Source organism: Pocillopora damicornis, chromosome 8, assembly GCF_964200805.1.
Source record: "Pocillopora damicornis chromosome 8, jaPocDami1.2, whole genome shotgun sequence".
Lineage (NCBI taxonomy): Eukaryota > Metazoa > Cnidaria > Anthozoa > Scleractinia > Pocilloporidae > Pocillopora > Pocillopora damicornis.
Genome location: NC_142677.1, coordinates 9,462,854 through 9,485,353, shown reverse-complemented (window position 1 = coordinate 9,485,353; position 22,500 = coordinate 9,462,854). Strand labels below are relative to the sequence as shown.

Genomic DNA, 22,500 nt, shown 5'->3' with positions numbered 1-22,500 from the left:
TGAGAACTTTACAATGGGGAAAGTGTGATGAGCAATCACAAACCCAGCTTGTGTAATGAAAAGAAACCATACTTTAAATAAAAAAAAACTATCTCTGCAAGTCTTGGTGTTGTGCTAGTTTTATTTGAATGTGTTAGAACATGTTGTGTGTATGTGTGATCAACTTAATCCTGGAGATCCTTTATAGGGTCACTTATGTGCCAGCCGCCTCTTTGTCAAAGAGAAGCAGCTTTGTCAACTTACTTTTGAGCTGCACTGTGGGTAAGAGACTTTCTGAATAATGTGGGTTAGATAGTAATTTCAACTGGACTAATCAACAGCATTCTAAATAAATAGTTTTCAACTGCTAAGAGCTTCTCTCCAGTTTTCACCCGACCAAACAAAGTTAGGTAACTTTTACCAAGTTGTATATCACAGTCTAAAGAACTAAACTCACTTTCATAATCTGAGTAGCCCACTTCCTTGGCATGTTGCTCCTTGAGATCTGATTCAAACCTTGCCAAGTCAGCATCCAGTTTACGAATGTGTTTATCAACCTTTTATTAAAAAAAAAGATTTCATTAGCAGAATTATAAATTCAAATAATAGGAAGTTTAACCCTTTAACTCCCAAGATTTCACTGGTAATTCTCTTTTCTATATGCCACACAATTCATGTAATGTTAGTTTGCAGAATTTGCAATTGGATCAACCAACAATCCCCTAATTGATATTTTTCTTTATTCTCATTACTCGTCTCCTTGATATCGTAGTGATAGTGTAAGGAGAAATTCTGTCTAGGTCACTGGTGGGACTTAAAGGGTTAAGAATTATATTAGGTTAAGTGTTCGGTGTTGGTTTAAATTGTGAATGCCCTCTTTCACAGCACCATTTTCTACAGGGGTGGGGAAGGGGGACAGGATTGAATAATAAGCAGCAAAATCCCAAATGTGACAGCTCTTCATTTTCTGAATGACAAACTTTTTCATGAAACCAAAATTGTACCTCATACTCCCAAAAAAGATTACTTACAACATCTGGGTTAGGGTAAGTATACCTCATCAAATAATACTGTTTACAAAATAACACAATGCATTATTTTAGCCTCAAAGGACATTTGATCAAGTTTTCATAAAAAAGTTAGATTAATTCACTTACCATTTCATATGTTTGCATAGCAAGCTGAACTTTATCATCCCCATATTCCCGACTCTTGACAAAAGCATTTTCAATTTTCTTCAAATGTAATGTCCTTTTTGCAGCATCCATGCCACGCACATTTGCCATGTATTCTTCTGACATACTGTTAATCTCCTTTGAAAGGTCTTACATGAAATAACAGAAGGATGCAATGTTTAGTTTGAGAGTAATTCACTTTAAGTAACCATTTACTAGAGGGAAGAGAGATGGTGAATATTTTCCTAGCTGCAACAAGGATCCAACACTAACAACAATCAAGTAAAATAGATAACTGTTTTAATGTAAGTAAAAGATGCACTGTATTATGAACAATTCAGCAACATATCATTAAAAGTTGAACAAGCTAACATCCCCCTAGTACCTGATGCTATCTTGGTGTTGTCAATTTCTTATTTTCCTACTTTTCTCTCCGAAGTAAAATCTCCCTTAACTGTTTTTTTTTCCTTGCCTTAAGACATTGTAAAAAACTATTTACTTTTAAGACCCCAACAGTTTATAGAAACTTTGATTTTCCTCCTTAAAATGTGGAATTGGGAAGATTGCAAAGCTGGGCATTTATGAGATAAAAAAAGTTTTCTTGTCAGATTCAGATTTGAATGTTCTTGTTACAGCCACCTCATTTATCAAAATAACTCTTGTTATTTTCATTTATATAAATCACCATAGTTTGATAAACACCTCATTTTAGTGCAGAAATATTTATAAACTCTTCCATTGAAAATATACGTTGCATCATGATGCAGCATTTCTTTAAATAAGACTCAAAAAGCTCACAACAATCATGGCTTTGATTGCAATTGGAAATTTAGAGCAAACCAGACACAAATACTTTTGAATGTACTATTTTAAAAGTTGAGAAGTATATCTGACATCAGATCCTTACTTACTTTATGTATTGCAACTAGTATTAACATGCAAATTGTGAAACTGAGAACAATATAAAACATGATTTTAATGACAAGCACTAAAACATGTTTCTATGTTTTGAAATTAAAATGGCCAGTTACCATTCTATTGTTTGCAAATAATAAATTGGATTTTGAATTGATGCCGCCTCATATAAACCTTGCCCTCAAAGCACAAAAAATTTAATAAATGCCAAGTGTTTCATCAAATAAATACCATATTCTTGCAATAACCTGAGAGCAATTCAACTGAGAGTTGGAGGTTTGTATGTCATAGATGACTAACAGAAAAATTTATAAAATGCAATTCTACTGGATAAATTATGTTTGGCAAAGAGAGATGTGAACTGAATGTGCTGAAGATCCTATTATCAAATTACCTCACAGTTATCTAGCCAAGCAGATCTACTGGCCAAAATTTGCATGCAAAGACCTTAACGAGGTTTTAATTACCACTCACACAAGCATCATTTCTTGATATTTAGATTGTAGTGTAATAAAAATATTCATTATGAACTTAGAAATATCCTTGTAAGATCTTATTAGCAGCACAAAGATTTCCAAGAGGAGATAAGTTTGGTAAGACCTTAACAGGATTTACAACAAGGATATCCTATAAAGATCTTTGAGGGATTTTCAAACAAGCGGCCTGATAGTACCATGACATGACACAGTCTCATGGTTGCTACAGCCAGACAAGACCAACAAGATAAAAAACATATAATGGCTGCGTCCATCCCAGTCAGCTGTCCTTCCTCTCAAAAAATTTAAATAAATGATATAATGCTTTTGAATTATGGCCTCGACCTCAACCAAGGAGTAAAGATGGTTAGTATCAAAAAGTGCTCAACTTCTCAATTATCAGGGAAAGAATCTTTGCCATTAATGTGACAGTAAAAGCTTCTTCCTTCCTATGGTCAAATTCTTCAAATTTTCCTAACTTTTTATTCCTTTCAATCAATTTTCCCAGAGTCAAATTAAAATTTCCTGACTTTTTCCTGACATTAAAGGTTTTTTTTCATGACAATCCCCTGAATTGTGTGTACCTTCTGCTTTCCAAGCAATGTAAGTCAAGGTTGAAACCACCCCACGTGCTTTGGTGAACTGGCAAATGTGTGTCACGTTTGTTGCCAAAATACAAACCATTGGAAAACTGATATTTTCGGATAAATAACAAAAAGCGACCAAAGAAATAACTGTTTCGTAATGTTTGACTTGCGTGGTTTGCGCTAGTCACTTAAGCGGATTGGTTCGTGAAGAGGATTTTCAGCCAGTGGGGTATAAGTGCGCCTAAGTTACCTTGTGTCCTTTGATCAAGTTCTCTCATAAGTGTGAAGTTCCTCTGTAGTTCAAATGGCAGGTTTTCAATACCTAAGAAGCAGAGCAGTGCCGTCTGTTAATTAACATGTGTCATGGAAAGCACTTGCAGGGGAAACCCTTTCCATTCTTAGATGTTTTCATTCGAATGTGTTATGGAAAATTGATGATTTGCGCACTCGTACAGTTATTTAACGTAGGGAAAAATCAAACTTTACAGGAAATGGGATTGACATCATAAAGGACTCATTAACTTATAGGAGTTAAGCTTGACTATTAAATTAACCAAAACCCACATCCGATCTTCTCTTTTTGTGGGTGTAAACTTGTACGCTGGTCTGAAATCTATTTCACATACAAGCTTATCCTTATTTCCACCAGATTCCACGACAAAATAGATATTTCCAAAATTTTATGCAGAATTACGATAAAACTTTCCAGGATAAGCAAATCATTACATCGGCGAAGCACCGATAGCTTTGCCTGTCTTTTTTTTTCCAAATGCAAATGACTATGAATTCTGGCGGGATCGTCACAGCGAAGTGAAATCAAAAGCACTTACTATCAAGGTAATGTTCCAAGTACATATTCGTCGCCATAGCCCTAATTCGTCTCTAGATTGTATTTCTATCCAGCTGTTGTCTATATAAAGTACTAAGGAACCTGATAATCGTAAAAAATGGGTAAAGTATCAGCGAGATGGTCAGTTTCAGTAGGACTAATTCGGGAGTTACTACATCACGGGCGACGAGCGGGGATAGAAAAAACGACCCAAATACGAGTGGTCAGCGGCGAAACAACTTTCATACCTCATATATAGACATATCATTTGTAGTATCAGGACAGGAAACAATCGTGTTGTAAAGCCGAAGTGTAAACAGTTTACTTCGCTAAATAAAATGTTAAGCAATTCAAAAGTGTTGATTGTACATATATCTTTTACTGCTTTAATAAACAATGAAGGCATCAGTGGCATCCGAAAGGTACCAAGAAGAATTAAATGTACGTTTCGTAGTTGCAGAAAACAATCGTGTTGTAAAGCCGAAATGTTACCAAGTTACACTTCGCTACTTAAAAAGTTAAGCAATTTTCCTCAAGCTTTAACTGGAACAATACTTTTAATGCTCTATTAACCAACGGAGGCATCGGGAAAGGCATTGGTGACACCGGGAAAGGCATCAAGAAGAATGATATTCACGTTATGTAATTTGTTGTGTGACGAAAAAAACGTATCTTGACTTGTTCAAAGCATTAATCACAGTTGGCTTCCTTTTCACTTGAATTTGTATCCACAGCCTAAGATGAGAAATTTAAAATTTCTATCAGCTGAAGTTCTTTTACTGCATATTATATCTATTCAATCGCCCCCAATTCACGTGGAAAAAAGGCAAGTAGGAAAACACTGAGCTTCGGGAAACAGCCATGTTAAGGCTAATGTATTTACCATTCCTTAAATATTTACAATCAAGACCACTCGTTTAGGAGACCTTTTCTCAAAAGATCCACACGTGCAAATAATGCTGTTTTCCGTTCGAAATGTTTTTCTTCCTATTCAATTGAACAATTAACTGACTTAGCGTTTAAGCCGAGGAAAAAATCACAAAGTTTGAATTCTGGGATGTTGTCCACTGTTGGCTCCATCAAGTTACGATTCTGCACCATTGACGCTCGTGAAAATCTATCTTAATTGACTACCAAGGACTGTATTTCTTATCTTGCAAATTAAGGTCTGTACATGACATTAAGTTCATCATCTGGTTCGTTGTTATAGTCAGCTTTAAAATTTAAACTCTACTTGTGCTGACAAGAAGCCACCCTAAGGGCAGGTGAAATGTTGCGTAAGCGTCTCCGCGAAAGGCACATCCAGACAACTTGCATGGAAAAACTGGCCGCAGCTATCGCATCCAAGCCAATCCTCTCCATCGTCGTCTTTGCAAATCTTACAGACCAGCTAGCTACAAACCATATATATAATTATTCTTGGTGCCTTTCTAAATGCCACTGACTCCCTCTCCGAAGCCTCCATTGTTTATTAAAGCAGTAAAAGATATGAGTTCAATCAACACTTTTGAAAAATTGCTTAAACTGTGAAGTAAACTGTTAACATTTCGGCTTTACAACACGATTGTCTCTATGAAGTATAAAAGCTGTTTCACCGCTGACCGCTCATATTTGGGTCGTTTTTTCTATCCCCGCTCGTCGCCCGTGATGTAGTAACTCCCGACTAATTCACCGACCGACATAACAGAGCACAGAATTATGGGATGGATATCACGTGACATTTACCTCTCAGTTCACAACTGTTGCTCATTTCCCTTCCCTCGCGCTTTTCTAAGATTTAGTTCCCTCCCAGCTTACATGTCTAAAAGCGAATTTTTCGTCGTGATTTCCATCTTCTGGGTTAAAGAAAGTTTGGGCATACGTGAAAGGACACTTGATAACGAAACTACAGTCGAACCTGTATTAAGCAGCACCGTAATAGGTGATCACCCTATTTTAAGCGGTCGGTTGCGTAAATCCCGAATTTGTTTCAATTTTTAATTTTCATCTCTATTAAGTGGTCACCTATATTAAGCGGTCGCAGTCACCCTTCTCTAACTCCCAACGGCCTGTTTGTTTTGTCTTTCACTTGTGTTGAACGGTCACTTAAGCCGAATAACCTTTCAATAATTTTTGTTTCTGTACACTAGGTGATCAATTATAGCATATGATGGCGCTATGTATCGTTTTTTATAACACTTTTAATCTGTGGAACCTGTTTTAAGCGGTCACCCTGTATCACCGGTCCGACCCGGTCATCTCGCTATTCCCCGTGGGTATAAAAGGGTAATTTTGTATTATCAACCGAGTTACCACCGTAAAGAGTTTGAAAGCTAACATTTCGAGCGTTGGACCTTTGTCAAAGCGAATAAACGAATCAGCAGCAGCAGCACAATTCCTTCAGAAAATTATCTCATGTATTCCCCGTGGGTAACCGATTTATACAGGATCGACTGTAACATAAATATGTGTTATTTGTGAGTAAAACCAAACTGGGCGTACTACAGCTGGTATTCGACCATGGCTGTATCATGGAAAAACTTAGCAGCTAATATTTCACCCAATAGAGTAAGTGGTCCGGGGCATTACAAACTGGTAAAAGTTGCAAAGTAATACGATAAATTTAGAAAGAAGCGGCAACAGAAAAGCTAAACAGCTAAGTAATTTTTTTCGTAAGGTGGTCCTCTACCCTAAAATCGTTTCATCGACCAGTCGCAAATATAGGGAGCTTCTGTCCATTCATTTGTTTACGAACCAGTCTTGATCGCAGAGATGCTAACTTCTAGAACCTTGAAGTCTGGAGATGCATAATTTTAGATCATATTCCCACCTCCATATCCACCCCTTCCGAATACAAATGTGGTTTTAAGCCGTTCCGCCCTCGGCGGTCTCTCCAAAAGAACTGTCGCCAAATCCACAATAAAATTTAATTTCCATAGAATAGAGCTACCTCTAAAACAAGAACTCCCCCTTCCAGACAATTTTTTTCTTATTTTTAGTAGTAACCTTACCTGATTTCGCCTCTCTCACAAAAAACATTTGCAACTCACTTTTCAACGAGAGTTTTAGGGCACTGCACGGGAGACCACAAGATCTATTCTACATCCAAGAGACTACCGGAAATTCAAGAGAATTGGCCTAGACGTAATCAGGTTTATTTCATATTATTGTTTCGCATTCGGAGAGTAGTTGTGATTTCTTACCTCCATGCCAAAAAGATTACGAGATGGAAAATTTGGTTTCAGAGACCGCGGGCTCGTTACTCGCCGACAAACAAAGTGAACCGCCGATCGGTTCTTTTTTTCAGGCACGAAAGCGAAAGGCGGTCGCCCTTGACCTCTAGAGAAAAACAAATAAGATACCGCCGCCAACTCCCATTAACTGTTTTGTTAAAAATTAAGCTAGGGATGTTTATGCAAAGCTGTGGCGTCACAATTACTCGATTTTAACACGCAGACAGAAATACAATCTCGACATTTTAATAGGGTGAAATCAAGATGACGATCAGTAAGAGAAAGGGAAATAAAGCAAGTTATGCTGAGATGACGCCAAACGAAGGTCTATAGACTGTTATCAAATATGCCTCTCTTGAGTTTTTGAAAGATAGGTACATGCATGAAGACAGAGTCAGCACAAACCATCCAGATAAAGGCACATATCTGTCCAATTAATGCCCTCGTTGGACGACCTCCATCTTCCACCAACTCTTTGGGGCTTCGTAGTGGGAAAGGGATTTTTTTGACAAGTGGATCTGATAAAAAAAGTTCTTATCAAATAAAAAAGTTCCTATCAAATAAACTATAACCGTTGAAGACGAAAACAAAAATTATAAAGTGAAACGTTTTCCATATCCTTCGATGTAAGAGGGACTTGCTCATTCAACAGTTAACACTACTTCAATAGAGTTTTACGAAGAGTAGAAAATCCGATGACCCGCAGCAACTCGACCTAAGAACAATTTCAAGTGTCATTTGGATTTTAAAAGCTCGTAAATTTACACTAGGAAACGACAAGCGAACAAGACTGATACGTCATGCATGTGTCTATTAGAAGCTTTACGACCGCGATGAATGAGTTGTTAAAGACCATATATGGTTTCTTATCCTATAACGCTTGTTATACTATAACTGTCGGTAGCAATTACACACCTTGGAGAACAAATAAAAAGAAATTTTAATCCCACAAAGTTATGCTTTAAAGTTTGCCGTGTATTCTATCCTTTGTTAGAAAAGTAATACCTTTTTCAGCTAACCAGCTCATAGAGGCAAAGTAAGGCTAACAGATACGTTTCTTGGCGAGAGTTAGGCATAGCTCTCTTTCATACTAGTATTCTCTGCTGATCTTGTTTCTCGATTTTGGCAAACAATGTTAAACTTGACCGCCTTAGGCCCGTTCTACGACCTCCAGCAAGGCCGACTATAAACCCTTGGAATTTAGTAATCTGTCATTCATCTATGGGCTTAATAAGCACTTCTTATCTTGGCACGCTCCAGCCAGAGTATAGCATTTCACAGACAACGGATACCTTTCAGTCCAGAAATATTTGTGAGGAAAAATCTTGTGACGAAACGACTTAGAACAAAACCCCTTATTACACATTTTTGCAGCTTAAATTAGGTGTCAAATATATTCTAAAGGATGAATAATGTCAGAGTTTTTTCCTCATTGAAGGAAGTGGTAAGCAGTGTTAAAATTATGAATTCCTTTCCTATATTATCGGAGAACTCTTTGACATCAGGTTTGATGAACGATCTATAGTAATTTCAGCAATTTGGGAAACTTGGTGAACGTTATTTCACATACTCAAAAATTACAAACATGCCTTGATGATTTGCAAACTAATAAAGATTGTTAAATATCAAGAAGACGACTCGCACAAATGAAACACGAACGAATAGACAACTTGACCTTAAGTGCTCAGAAAAACGCACTCGTAATAAATAAAAAGTATTACTATGCAAGGTAAACACAAAGAATATGCGTGCATACTAGGATAAGATTATTAGGCCGTCTACACGCATGCTGGTGAAAAGCTTTTAAACCTTGGGAAATCGGCCTTAATCGAAGCCAGGTAATAAAGTTCCGTATCCTGGGTTTTCGATGGCTAAAGATGTCTCCTTTTAACCATTTGATGCCTAAAACAACAAGGCACAACCACGATACATAACGTCAGATAAAAATAGACGATCACCAGTAAAAATATAGAGAAAACAAACAAAGAGCAAACTGATGAATACCTTCAGTGGGCTTAATAATTATAAAAAAAAATTTTTTCCAAAAGGAACAATTGATAAAGTATGAAAAGGTTGAGTTATGTGATAAACAAGTAACATCTGTTACACCTGTTATCAGACCAGCCTGTGTCGACTTTTTCTTTAACAAAGGAATCTCATATTTAGAATTCCTTCCAACTCTTTGATTGAGTTCTAACAATATAATAGCTTCACAGTTTAGCAATATTAAAAAACAAGATCAAAAATTAGCGGAAGAAAACCATCGACTTCACGGTGTCGCGTGCCATCGATAGCTTAACTTTGATAAACCTTGCCGCAAAAAGTCGCTAGAACTTGTCTTAACAATATTTACATTACGACTACAACCCAAACAAGCAGTTCTTTGCAAGGAAATAAAACGAGAAAAACATGGTGACAGCAGATGTTCATTTCCACCAAAAAAGTGCGTCACTTGTCTCCTAAAACGGAAGAGCAGGCGCCATAAGACAAGAGTGAAACGATATAAACCAAAAAATTACACAATAGCAACACGAAACAATAGTTTCGCGGTTTTTCCGTGTTGAATTACATAATTCTGAGCAAAAGAAACAAAGATAAGGATTAAATTTCGTGAGGGTCGGAAGGAAACATGTTCTTTCCAATGTTTTGTCTACGGCGATATTAGATTGCGACCATCGGAATGTTTCGATGAGGTATTCTAAAAGAGTGTCGGATTAAGCCTGTTACAGGTGTATGAAAATCTTGTTAGTTCTTATAAAGGTACATTAGACTACATGAAGGTTTCTGGCCAATAAAGCTGAATGTACATTCAGAGACCAGTGTCAGTAAAAAAAAATAAATAAATAAAAATAAAAATAAAAAGATTTTTGTATCCACTGAATAATTACCCAGGATTATCTTAACCAACGAAGCTCCTTTAAATTATTTTGTACGTTCTAAAACTTTGGAGGTCGGCCATTAGGAAAAATAACACAGTGCGGACAAAAAGAAACGATCAATCATCAGGCTGATCTCAAGTAAAGTAATAGCAGTCATCGTCAGGAGCACACGCTATCTCCCTCCCTGACGTATGGCTATTTACAACAACTTATCGCATTTACTTGTTTTGGTGTCTGCTTCTCATTGATTAGCGTGATTCCTGATTATTTCAATCAGACGGGATCCTGACGTAACAGACGGGATCCTGACGTAACAGACGTTGCGTCAATGATTCTGTTCGGGGGGGGGGGGGGGGAAGAAAGGAGCTCACACAGGCTGAAGCTTAAGGGCTTGCAAAAAATTACAAAAAAAAAAAATAAACAAGAAGAAACTAAACTCTTGCCGTATAAACTGTGAAGACTGATATATATCTACAAACTTTCAAAGCAGCAAGACAATCGTTGCACTTGTAAAGTTAACTAAAGAACGGCAGATCTTTCCAAAGAAAACAGTACTAGGACTTTTCAAAGGGTTGTAAGGATTTCTCCCATTTCCTTCCTCTGTGTAAGTAACATTGTTCACAGCAAAGTACGAAACTTCAGCAAAAAAATAAACATGGAAGAATATGGAGATAAAATGGCCGAAAAAACGAACATAATCTGCAGTATTAGACAGGAACTACGCCACCTCCCCCGAAAAAAGTCGACTAAACAAATCAGTTTCAGGCATGAACACTATGTCTCCCAAGGCTATTTTAGGCCATTTGCTTTCACTGTAGGTTAGGAGGCTCACTTGGATAAGGTTATCACTTTCCATTTCACTGTTATGTCCCAATGTCACGCGAATGCACCTAAAAATATTCACTTTAAAAACAACTGGACCTTCCCACGAAAATATTGTTAGCGGACTATTTTCCAATTTAGTTAACTTCCACGCATAGCCGGAATACTTACATACAAATAGGTTTTGCCTTTTATGAATACGTGTCCCGTTAAGGATGACAACGTTAGGCTGACCTGGAACTTATATAGCCTCACGCTTGTGATAAATATTGCCTTGAGTTCCGGATCCCGCGCACACGTCTGAATTTGTTTTTCAGGGTCTCTAGGCAGCCAAGAACGGGCGCGGTAACGATCCGTTCAGTTTTACCGTAATTGGTATCTTCGAGTATGTTTTGACTGCGATATTCCAATAAGTAAGAAACTCATCCACATTTTCGAGAACACTCAGCAAGAAAGTTTGTATCATTTCGGGTCATTGTTGTAAAAGACTACTTCGGAAATCACGGTCTTCAGTGTTTCTCAGTTTTTTTTTATTTACCACAAAACACTGACATAAGGAACGGCGTTCAACGGATTTACATGTATGTATTTCACTTCGTAGACGAGTCGAATATTGAGGTACTTAACATAGTGATTACTTAACTCTCTTAGTTTTCTCTGAGAATTTGTTTTGATCTGTTCTGCATGCAGAAATCCCACGCTGTTGTTTTTTTCAGTGACATAATTAACAGAAGAAAGGCTGACGAATGTTCCATTCTTAGAAATGAACTAAACTGAACAGTATGCAAATTCTTTGCGGAATGTGTCGGAAATTTCCAGCCGAATCCCTAACAACAATAGACAACAATTGAAACAAAAGCCCGCAACGCGTGAACTGAACCAATAGAAGGAGGAGCTGGTGACGTAAATATACACCAATCACATAACGCTCACAATCCCACAGTTTATTAGTAACGCGCGAAAACACATGGTTACCATCACTGAGCGATCACTTGTTCGATTCGAGCGGGAATCACTCTTGACGCGTAGTAGAGTTTTCCAGCATTAGCTTGAAATGGGAATAAACTGTCATCAACTAGGATTTTCAAACGAGAGGTATTTTGCAACGGGGCAAGATAATCTGTGTTAAACTGAACCCGAAACCTAACACCGCCACTTATTTGACTGCAGTATTCTAACCGGAAGGGACAAGCAAGAGTAATTATTGTACTAAAGTGACTTGGCAGTTCCTTGTAGCATGGATCCTCAACGAAAAAGACTTCAGCACAAGGACACCTTGAACTGGAGGACTCCTCCAAGTATTTCTCCGCCAAGTCCATGCGGACCTTCCTCGCCTCAATCGCCTCCACCACTGGTAGTAAGAGGCAAGAGTCTTTCGCTAAACAGGGTTGGCGCTCCCGCACTATTACCAATCCGCGAAACTCCGGCTAAGGAGTTATCTAAAAGAGGCCGAAAACAAAGACTTTTGCTCTCCCAAGCAGGGAACCTCGCTTTGAAACGAAGAGAGACGTCTCCAGACTTTAATAAACTTGAAGCTCGACTGAAACCGAAGCGAGGTGAGTTCGTGTTATCAAGTGATACGTCTCTTACTGAAATTATGCCTCCGATCGATTGCGTTCGCTATACAGAAGCCCAATACGATCCATCTTAACTCCATTGTGGTGTTTCGACCGCGAGTTCATTTAAATAACCATTCAGATTTCCCATAATAGTGTGACGGCTGATATTTTGTGGTTGGGGTGTGATAAATTTACTCCAACAGGGCTTTAAACCAATTTGATCATGCTCACTGTACCATCGCAGCAACAGAGCGCCCTTCGGCGTGGTGATTTCATCTCGTCTCATTTATTTTGAAGTGAGCTTAAGCTTGTTCGGTAGTGAATCTGTATTGAGACTACATGTACGATATAGGATGTTGGCTTGTGTCAAGATTATCAATCAAAGCAGCCCGGGCATACGTGACTTGATTCATTGCGTGCTGCCGCTATGGGAATTGTTTTTAATGAGGGAATAAGAACTTCCCTTACACAAGAACGAGTCTATTTGTACCTTTGCACCGGTCTCACTATTAGCCTTGCTTTTCAAACACAAGTATGCATCAAAATCCCTCTTCTGTTTCGTTCATCGTTTACCTAACAAACATATTTTTCTTGAAAATCGCTTTATATATTGTCGCCGTATTTATTTGTGGCTCTTTGTTTTATATAAACATTTCACTTGCACAGAGGGTCGAGGTCCAGGCTCAATTGACGTTTACAAAAATTTCTATGAGTTTGCTACAGATACACTAATCTACCGGGCAAGCGACTCTTGAACAAAAACAAATATCTCTTTTGCGGCATGGTTATGTCAAGCTAAGCGATTCGCGGCGTCTGTCCTTCGTGTTTCTTAGAACGAACCGCTCTTCAAGCTCCAGTGATTCCAAAATCCTCAGACACACAAAATCAAAGGGTCATGTTTTGAGTTACTACAAGAAAATAATCCCTTCATGCTATTGAAAAGTTCTTTCGAGGACCGTCTATACTAAAACCAATACATGTGCACATCGATTGCTCTTTCTTTTCGATAATTCGCCATTGAACATGCAAAATCAGTTTTAACCATGTCAAAAAGCCATTAAAAATAAAATATCTCGTGACCAAACAACGGCAATCATTTTGTCATGCAAATCGCAAACATCATGATAACAACAAATCACCTTCTGTGAGACAAAGTCTAACCAGGAGTAAAACAGACTGCGAAAATGTTGTTTTGTGCATTTTCCTAAATGAATCATACTGAAGTGACTCAAAAGGCAAGCGGCTCACTAAGATTGCTCACCGGGCATTAATATATAATGCAACAAGTGTATAGAGTCGGCATCATCACTAAGTGTCCACAACCACTTAACGTTTTGGATAAATGAACTCGGGTAGATGTACTAACACAACTGTATAAGATATCATCTTTAGAACAGGTCTAACCGAACAGCTCCATTTAAGATGTAATATCGAACTTGAAAGAAATGCGCATCTAATCAAAAATTAGCGACATGAGTGTGGTATGTAAATGTTAGTGCGTAATATTGCCAAAGGGCAGCAAGTTTTCACTTAGTATCTGACAAACTAATGAAGGTATTCTTATTTTTTATCTATAATGTCTCCACTACAAAGATATAGTAGAGAGAAAATCGTGCCGTTCCGCTTTCAAGTCAGTTTTTTTTCCTTTTTCGAAAAATTTACCCCCTTCAAGGTCAGACTTTAATGCAAATAACTTTGTATTCAAAATGTACAGCGAAAAATATTTTCTGCTAAAATATAACTTATTTTCTTTCACTTTTCCGGTGCCGACTGACCAAGGTTTTTAAGTATGATAATGCGATTTGTGGAAGACTGCAAAAGGTCACTTTTATCGGAGTTCAATAGAGTGTCTCACACAAACTGGCGCGCGTGCAGTGGTGCATGGTTGGACAATAAACAACACCTCTAGTGAATACTGCAGAGCAAACCAGATATGTACGTCTTTTTAAACAACTGATCAACGGTTCCAAAAATAAAGCTTGTGCATTTAATACGCATCGATCAACATTTTCCTGCTGTAAAATCAACATGCTACTTTATCACACAATACTGTAACCAACAATTTTCAAAGGTAGACCTTTTCAATCTTTTCAATTTTTCTCTTCCAATCTCACAAAAATGAGCAACAAAACTTCAAATTTAGTGCAATATTTTTAGTTCTAGTGACATTAATGACAAATTATGGAATTAATCCAAATGCTTGCAGCTTCTTATTTTGTTGTTCTTTAAGATTTTGCCAAACTTGGAATGCTATTGTTCTAATGATATAAAATCCAACTTTAGTATCAGTTAACCACAATCTCTTAACTGTTCTCAATCCGACCTAAGAGCTGCCTAAGTAATGAAATAATTGGTTACCACGAGAAACAGATCCAGCAACAATAAAACGCTCCTCAAAGAGCTCATGTTATGATGATATTAACTTAGATGGAAATCACGTCTCCTGAAAAAACCAACTACATTTCATTCAAGTGCTTTTTCCTAGATATTTGCTTGAAAAAAAGTGCCGCTTATCACAGTTGTAAATTTTAAAAGATGATCTAAGTTAAGATTAAATATTAAATATATTAAGGGGTTAACCAAGGGACCTTATCTAAAGATAATCATGATCTACATCTAAAGCCAATTGCTTCAGTTTAATTAGGGATAAAATGTTTTTCAGTTCACTTTATAGCGTAATAATTGAATAGTATTAGCCATACATTACGGTTTCAATTAAAAAAACATGGCAAGTAGAAAACAAGTTTTCAGATCAACTAATTATTGACAAAGTGTGGAAAGAGTAACATGCCTTACATCAATAACAGGTTTTTAGGTAACAAAAGCTTTGGTTAAAAGGAGTCATGAGGTTAGCCAGACAGTCTGGCTGGATATGTTGTAATGTTAGTTGTATGGGTGTACATGGTGATATTAAATGTCTACTGCCAAGCTGCAAAAATATAACATCTGGTGATGAGCTTGACATGTCTTACTTTGTCTCTGTTTTTCAGGTGACATGAAAAGTGTAGATTAGATAGGTTTTGTTTCATTTAGATATGTTAAAATTATTAGACTGCTGAGCTCTTATTAAAAGTATGGCTGATGTTTTATTTTAAATTGAAATATACTTTAAAAGAGGAACATTGCCAGTTCTTCACTATCAAACTAAGTTTAAGTACTTTAAGGAGCCGCTATGTCATAATTCAGAGAAGTTACCATGGTTGATACATGTCTGGCTTCAATACAAGAATTTAGAAGGGGTATACTTTTAATTTATTTTGATACAGTACTACTAAATGAGTATATCATCAATCATAAACACTTATTTGCAAATTGACAACTATTCTTTAATTACTTGTGACTAGGTAAACTGCCAATGAATAAAAGGGGATAAGTCAGTGGAGTGTCAGTGGGGGTACAACAAGGTGATTTGGTTTATCAACTGAGTTGATAATGTAAATTGGCCTCTGTAGATAGTTTCTAGGGCTGGTGTTTTGAGCATCAGCCCTTCATAAGAGCACAGACACTCAAAATGTCAGGTTTAGAAACCCTCTATGGTGGACAATTTACATCATCAACTCAGTTGTTGAAACAAAATTACCTTATAAGATAAACTGTTGGCCAAAACCTGTGTGTACAGGTTAACTCAGGGTTTGCTTTTGCATATGACAGGTCCTCTGCCAATGAGAATGAGAGCATTACCTCAGTCATTCTGGCAGGAACCAAAGAACATCCAGAACAGCTCACTAAGCACAGAAGGAACACTATCATCATTACCACCACTATTTCATAATGCCAACAATACAAGTTATGATGTTAGTAAAGTAAGACCAGTGACTCCTCCAGAGGAGAAGTATTTGCCACGACCCCCAAAGGAACCAAAACTTGTAATAACTTCTCCACAAGAGCAGCTGTTAAAATTATTTGAGACAGTAGAGGAGGATAAGACTAAGAAATTTGTGATCAGAAGAGGAAGGTGAGTGTTGATCATCATTATAACATAACCTGTTGGTCTGCATGCCTTTTAAGTTTATGTGACCTTTGCATGCCTGTAATGTTGTTTTACAAACTATCTTTTAGATACACTTATCTCAAGCAAGTCTTGCAACTGATCAAGACAAGTAATCAAATACCTGGCTTATAAGAGAACACACAACTAGTATCTGAAAGTACTTTTCTACTGTTTGTTTTGTTTTCAGTAAATGCAACCATCACAAAATCTTTTGGGTCCTGAACTACAATTTAAGACTTCTGCTACATGACTATTGACATTCAACAGGAAAATTTGTTCCTTTGTGGGTAACTCTAAAACCAATGTGATCTTAGTTTGCAAATTCTCTCTATCCCTTTTTTCATAAATTATCAAAATTAAAGTTTGAAGAATATGCAATATTAATGAATCTGTTTATCACCCTGTGGGGTGTTGATGTTGCATGGGGAAAAGTGATTCAGCAACTTCAGTTCACCACAAACCCCTGCTTTGTTTTCTTTTGTGATACATATTGGTTGCAGATTAATTACCTCAATTAGTTTTAGCCTGAATATGAAATGCCAGTTTAAAATTTGACAAATTTAGCCAAAGAATTTGTGTTGTTAGGAATTTGAGGTGAAATCCTTATTTAAAAAAACAGTATAAATCTATTTTGTTGCTTTACATTTTGCATCTTTGTTTAGATACATCCTATAATTATAGCCACGTACACTGTATAGGCAAATTTTGTTTACAGGCAAATATACATCTTGTAGCAAAAAATATTAAGTACCTCTCCAACTCATGAACACATTTCAGATACAGATGTAACAAATTCTGAGGCCTTTTTGAGCCTCTTGTCTTTTAGGTTCCTAACCATTATATATATATATATATATATATATATATACATACACATACTGTTGGTAATACTTGAAACTTTGCAAGTGACCTTGCTATCCAATACTCAGCCACTTTTATATTGTCAAGTCATGCAGTTGCTCACCATATCATCAATCATGTGTGACTAACCAAGCTTTTGTGTGCTCAATAATTTGTAAACTTCAAAACAGATCTAGATCATTTTGTTCCATGCAAACACAGTATCTCAGCTACTTTTGTCCATTGGTAAAAATCATAACATTGGCTTAATCCTGTTGTGAGCTACTTGTAAACTTAAGGTAATTTATTCCACTTCCAATTTGGAGGCTGTGTTTGTTAGGCCTGTGTGTATAAGAATGAGTTCATTGTTGGATTGATATTGCACAAAGGAAAAAGTTTATTCATGAGAAGATATTGACAATATAAGCAAATTTTTCCGGCACTCCTTGCCCTAAAATGGCATGAAAAGGACAAGAAGCAAGCACTCGATGATTAATTGAGACACTCCTCTACAATAATCAAAATAGAAATATTTGACATTAGATCAATATCATTAACAAAGATGTTCACACTCAAAATTAACATATGTTACAACTGATCAAGTTTTTGCAGTATTCCATTTAAATTATGAAACTGACCTTTCTGGATATCCATAATCATGATGAAGACATAATGCTGACTAGGCGAAGTAAATGACTCTATGAAAAAATAAGAGTGAATAACTGAAAAACAATCTTATACAATATTGACAGCATGTTAAATCTCATCACACAAGGAAGAATCTAGATAGATGTTGATAATGAACTTTCATAACCTATGTTTAATGTTTTTTAAACTAAAACTAGTGTCCAAGAACTTATTATGGGAAAAATTTACAAGGAATGCATCAGCCCTAGCATGCTTCTCTGTTTCAACCATGAATAAGCAATGGTTAATTACATGTTCACATGTATACTGTTTATATATGAAAATGTTTAGCACTGTCTACAACAACAACAAAAAAAGAACAACAGAAAACTAAGTTTTTGTGCATTTACATATATACAATCTCAGGGTGAGCAGTTTGCAGTTTAAAATAAATTTCAGGTCAAAGTGACTTTTAAGTTACCTTGTTTTTTGTTTCCTTAAGGTAAGCCTAGTCCTAAAACAAAGAAAAATTTGCATCAAAGTATTTTAACATCATTTTCAATTGAATTTATTTTGAGAAACAACATTAATTTGTAGTTGAAACTACTGCCTCCATTCTGATGATTTTTTAGCTACATTATTATAACGTGCTACATCTTTCTCTATTGGACACTACAAAATTTAGCTTCAGAAACTCACAAAACTGGGTGGCTGAGTCATTTTTCTTATTAACCATTCAGTCACTTGTATTGGTTGGTCTGTTGGCACATTGTCTGCCTCAAAAATTTTTGTGTTGATCATTTTTCATAAAATGGCTTTTGTGTGAATTTAATTTAAAAAGTATTTTGTAGGTAGATTAAGGAGATTTATCTCAAAGTACATTTGACTGAAACATCTTATTTGTACATAGTTTAATTCATAAATGTTAAGATCTAACTTTTTTGTCTTTCAGACCTAGAAGGGTACAATCTGATTTAACACCATGCCAACTACCAAAATTGGAAGAGGACCCATGCATGATGACCAGCCTAGCAGAAAAGTTGTTTCCTCAGCTTTCCCTTGAAAACAACAAGCAAACACCAGGAGCCAACACGTCACTCTCTTGTGTGTCAGTCCATGATGGTGACAAGTCTGTGACACTACCTTCCTTAAATGTTGAGCAGAATTACTCTCAGATGTTATCTGAAATTGTGGCTCACTTTTGAAAGTTGACATGGAGAGTCAAGAGAGTGTTAATCAATTAAGATCACATTGAGGTCTGGATTTGGAGCTCTTAGTTCAGCTCAGTAAGAAGTAAGGTACGCTAGACTCTAATACAAAAGGTTGACTGATAGTAGATACCTGAAGGGTCTTTTTACAGGGATTCTAATAGTTGTAACAATAGAGAGAGTTAAAGGTGTGGTTTCACTGAGGGATAGATTCTGGAAAATTTGGTTAAATAGGAAGTGATGGAATTTTTGCTGTATACAAAGATGCTATTTCCATCAACAAAATCCCTATGTTTGTGTACCCAAAAGTTTTCACGTAGGCAAATCTCTTGTTGTATACAGGAAAGTGCTGGAGTTTCTGCATCAAGTGATGACAGGGACTGAACACATGGTGTGCTTTGTAACCGTGTTGAATATAACAATAAATAGATTAATTAATAAAATAGTATATTAAATAATACTTAGATAAACTGGGACAAACGGTGACCTATTTCTTTTATGCATTAATTCATAAATTGCTGAACATCAGGATTCAACTTATTTATTTTTCTGGGAAAAAGACAGTGATAGACTGTCAATACACAGCAGCCAAAACCAATAATTCCTGAACAGTTGAAAAATGATGTCCAACAAAATCTAAGTGGCAGGGTGCTTAACCAAATGTATAGAAAAAATTTAGTTTTGCAAATCTTTAAGAGGTCCCAATCTCTTAAATAAAAATATTTGATAAGAAATTACCCTTTTGTTAGAAAAAAAAGAATTTGTCTTAGCCATAACGTAAATATTTCAATCTAGTTGCAAAAAATTCCATCATGTTCACTGGGATTGCAAGACCGGTACATTCTGAATTTATTATTTTGTAACACAACACATATTAACAATATCCCACATTGCGCCATGAAAATAAACAATTCAAGTGTTTGAATTTTTTTTTGTTCATATCCGGTGGATATATTTATAGATAAGCATCAAGGATGTTCTCTGAAAATTATGAGTGTTCTTCACTTCATTTTGAATAAAACAAATAGTTATTAGATGACTACATTTATTTTTTACTAAAATTGATTCTTCTCATGCTCTTACAACTGGTTTAATGAGAACCATTATGTTGCACAAGATAAAAGAAGTTCTAGAACACTCCCAAACAAATAAAATTTCTTTAGGTGGAGTAAATTCTCTTAAGGTTAAGGTACAGCAGAACCCAGCTAATTGTAACTCCAAATGGAAACAAAAAATGGGTCCAGTTGGCTGGGGTTTGAGTTAACTGATGATAAATGACTGAAAAAAATCGGTTAGGGAAATCTGATCTTGTTCAGATTACTGGGGGGTTTGAGTTGGCAGGGTTCCACTGTAACCTTATCATCAATTTATCACTTATTTTTTAATAGGTGACTTCTGTCTTGTCACAGCCTGAGTGATAATTTTTGTTCTGTAGAACTATGTCATTAGATTTATTTAAATAATTTCTGCTCAAAGGGTAAATGAAACGAAGTTAGTTAACAATGCAAATATTACTAACTACTCCCTGTGGTGTAACATGATATATTGGGGTGGGATAGAAGAGTGGGGTGACCATAGAACAAGCTGTATATATAAATATAAGAAATACTACCAAATATGTTTGTAAATAAAGAAAACTTATTCACTCAATTTTTTTGATGCAGCTCATAATTTGAACATCATTTTATTTGTATGCAATTCCTGGTATTCTCCTAGCCTTTGTGACTCTGTTGGCTGCATAATAGGTAGATGATCTGGTAAAGTGCGAGAGCAGCTGAGATGTTTAAAAATGGCATTTTTATTTATGGTTAATCCAATATATTTGTAAAACGGGTATAACAAAACATATACATTTACTTAGCCTTTGGAATCTCAAAGGAAAAAGTATAAAATGGCCAACCACAATGAATTATGCCCTCTAAATATTTTCGATTTTAAAATTACTCAGTAATTAAAAAATAATTGAATTGCGATGAAAAGAATCAAACCAGCATCATCGGGTAGAGCCATACCCCTGTAAGTAAGCTTCATACACCAAATACTAAAGTCTTAAAAACTACGACTAATTTTTCAGAACAGAGATCCTCATTTACTATATGTATCTATAAATTACAGAAAGATTGTTTACTCACTAAACAAATACATATCAACAAGAATTGATTTCAACAACAAATGATCTAGGTGAAACATTAAACAAGGCAAGTATTATTATTGACTAGTTTGCTTAGTTGTTTTCTTTTGGAATTCAAAAGATAAGGGAATTTGTTACTCTCGGGAAAATTAATTAGAATTGATCTTAAGCCCAAATAATTATCACAAATTTCTCAGCTAAAGTAGACATCCATGCGATTCATCCTTTTCTAAAGTTAAAAAAAATTGTGACTATCAGAAAACCTTACAAAAATGACTTACTAACCTACGTTTCCCCAAGAACACAGCATTGACACCAGCAGTAAACGATCAGTAAACTGGTAATCAAATTTTTCCCTTCGGTATCTGACCTTTTCTACCTACTATACTAATCAGCACTCTTATTGGCTAATTGATATTACAGCTAATGTGATTGGTTAGTTTATGATCCTCGCGGCGGGAACGTCAACTCTCAACGCTGGTTAATTTACCTGTTCTGTTTTGACACGCATGAAAGCTCTCTTTATCCTCGCTACAAAATAAGAAGCGCTGAGCCTAAAACATTTCTAAGAAATATGTTTGGATAATTTTTCTCATTTCGTCAAGACTCAATGAACTGCAAGCGATCGGTAGGGCACTAGTAGAGATTGAAAATTGGCAGTAAAAGAGATAAGCCGAACTGAATTACTGATCTGCGCACTCATCAGGTTTTATTTTCAAAATATGTTAAATATTTAACGCTATAAACTTGAAAATATCTGGAGCCTTCTACAGTCAACGGTATTGAAATACAGCCATGAAATCGACAATCAGCCTCATACCATCTGGGAATCAGAGTTCTGACTGATTCAGAGCGAGAACAACCTCACAGTTAGCTGTGGAGAGTCACGGCTTTTTTTCTCAGAACCATTTGGAAATATTTCAGTCCTCAATAATCACTTGATCTGCAGTTCTTCACTTTTCCGTAGGATCATCGTTATTACTTAGGAACAAAGACAGTGACCACCAAGGAAGGTGACAGGAATACCTGATCGTGGCTTGACGGCACTGACTGGGTGAGCAGAAAATGAGACGAATTGACCAAAAATAGGGATAAATATACTTGTGCAGAGTACGGAGTGTCAATGTTGCAGTTTTGCGTTCTTTTGATAACGTGTAGCAAATCGTGAAAATGACATAAAATCAACTTTATGTAGACTCGCCATTCGAGGCTTCCAAGAGAACATTTAAACGAGTTTTAGGCTTTTTTTTTTCACAAGCATTTCCCTCAT

At 36.3% G+C, this 22,500-nt stretch overlaps 2 protein-coding genes across 14 annotated transcripts in view; one reads left to right on the top strand and one right to left on the bottom strand.

Moving 5' to 3' along the window:
- Positions 1-21,676, bottom strand: part of LOC113674594 (inhibitor of growth protein 5) — a 29,226-nt gene extending 7,550 nt beyond the window's left edge. For 3 of the 13 annotated variants that reach the window (XM_089180200.1, XM_027191079.2, XM_089180209.1), the window contains exons 1-5: positions 5,632-5,761; positions 3,963-4,125; positions 3,383-3,454; positions 1,137-1,303; positions 437-536 (exon numbers count right to left, since the gene is read on the bottom strand). In XM_089180200.1, coding sequence (XP_089036326.1) covers positions 437-536; positions 1,137-1,303; positions 3,383-3,454; positions 3,963-3,999 — 376 coding nt within the window. In that variant the 5' untranslated portion in view covers positions 4,000-4,125; positions 5,632-5,761. Of the gene's footprint in view, positions 1-436; positions 537-1,136; positions 1,304-3,382; positions 3,455-3,962; positions 4,126-5,631; positions 5,762-6,951; positions 7,228-7,578; positions 7,692-11,045; positions 11,204-17,902; positions 17,963-18,372; positions 18,459-21,515 lie in introns of those variants that run through there. The other 10 variants (XM_089180202.1, XM_089180201.1, XM_027191081.2 and 7 more) reach the window with 10 other exon arrangements.
- LOC113674593 (uncharacterized) lies at positions 11,396-20,749 on the top strand. Its single transcript, XM_027191078.2, has 3 exons — positions 11,396-12,430; positions 16,085-16,388; positions 18,844-20,749. The coding sequence occupies exons 1-3, from the start codon at positions 12,112-12,114 to the stop codon at positions 19,094-19,096; spliced, it is 876 nt and encodes a 291-aa protein (XP_027046879.1). The 5' UTR covers positions 11,396-12,111; the 3' UTR covers positions 19,097-20,749.
- Positions 21,677-22,500: the final 824 nt, after the last annotated feature.

Excerpts from the sequence above, each read along its gene's own strand:
- LOC113674593 (XM_027191078.2), top strand. The coding sequence starts at position 12,112 with ATGGATCCTCAACGAAAAAGACTTCAGCACAAGGACACCTTGAACTGG. Across the intron at positions 12,431-16,084 it reads TCGACTGAAACCGAAGCGAG|GTCCTCTGCCAATGAGAATG; the intron begins GTGAGTTCGTGT and ends TGCATATGACAG. Across the intron at positions 16,389-18,843 it reads TTTGTGATCAGAAGAGGAAG|ACCTAGAAGGGTACAATCTG; the intron begins GTGAGTGTTGAT and ends TTTGTCTTTCAG.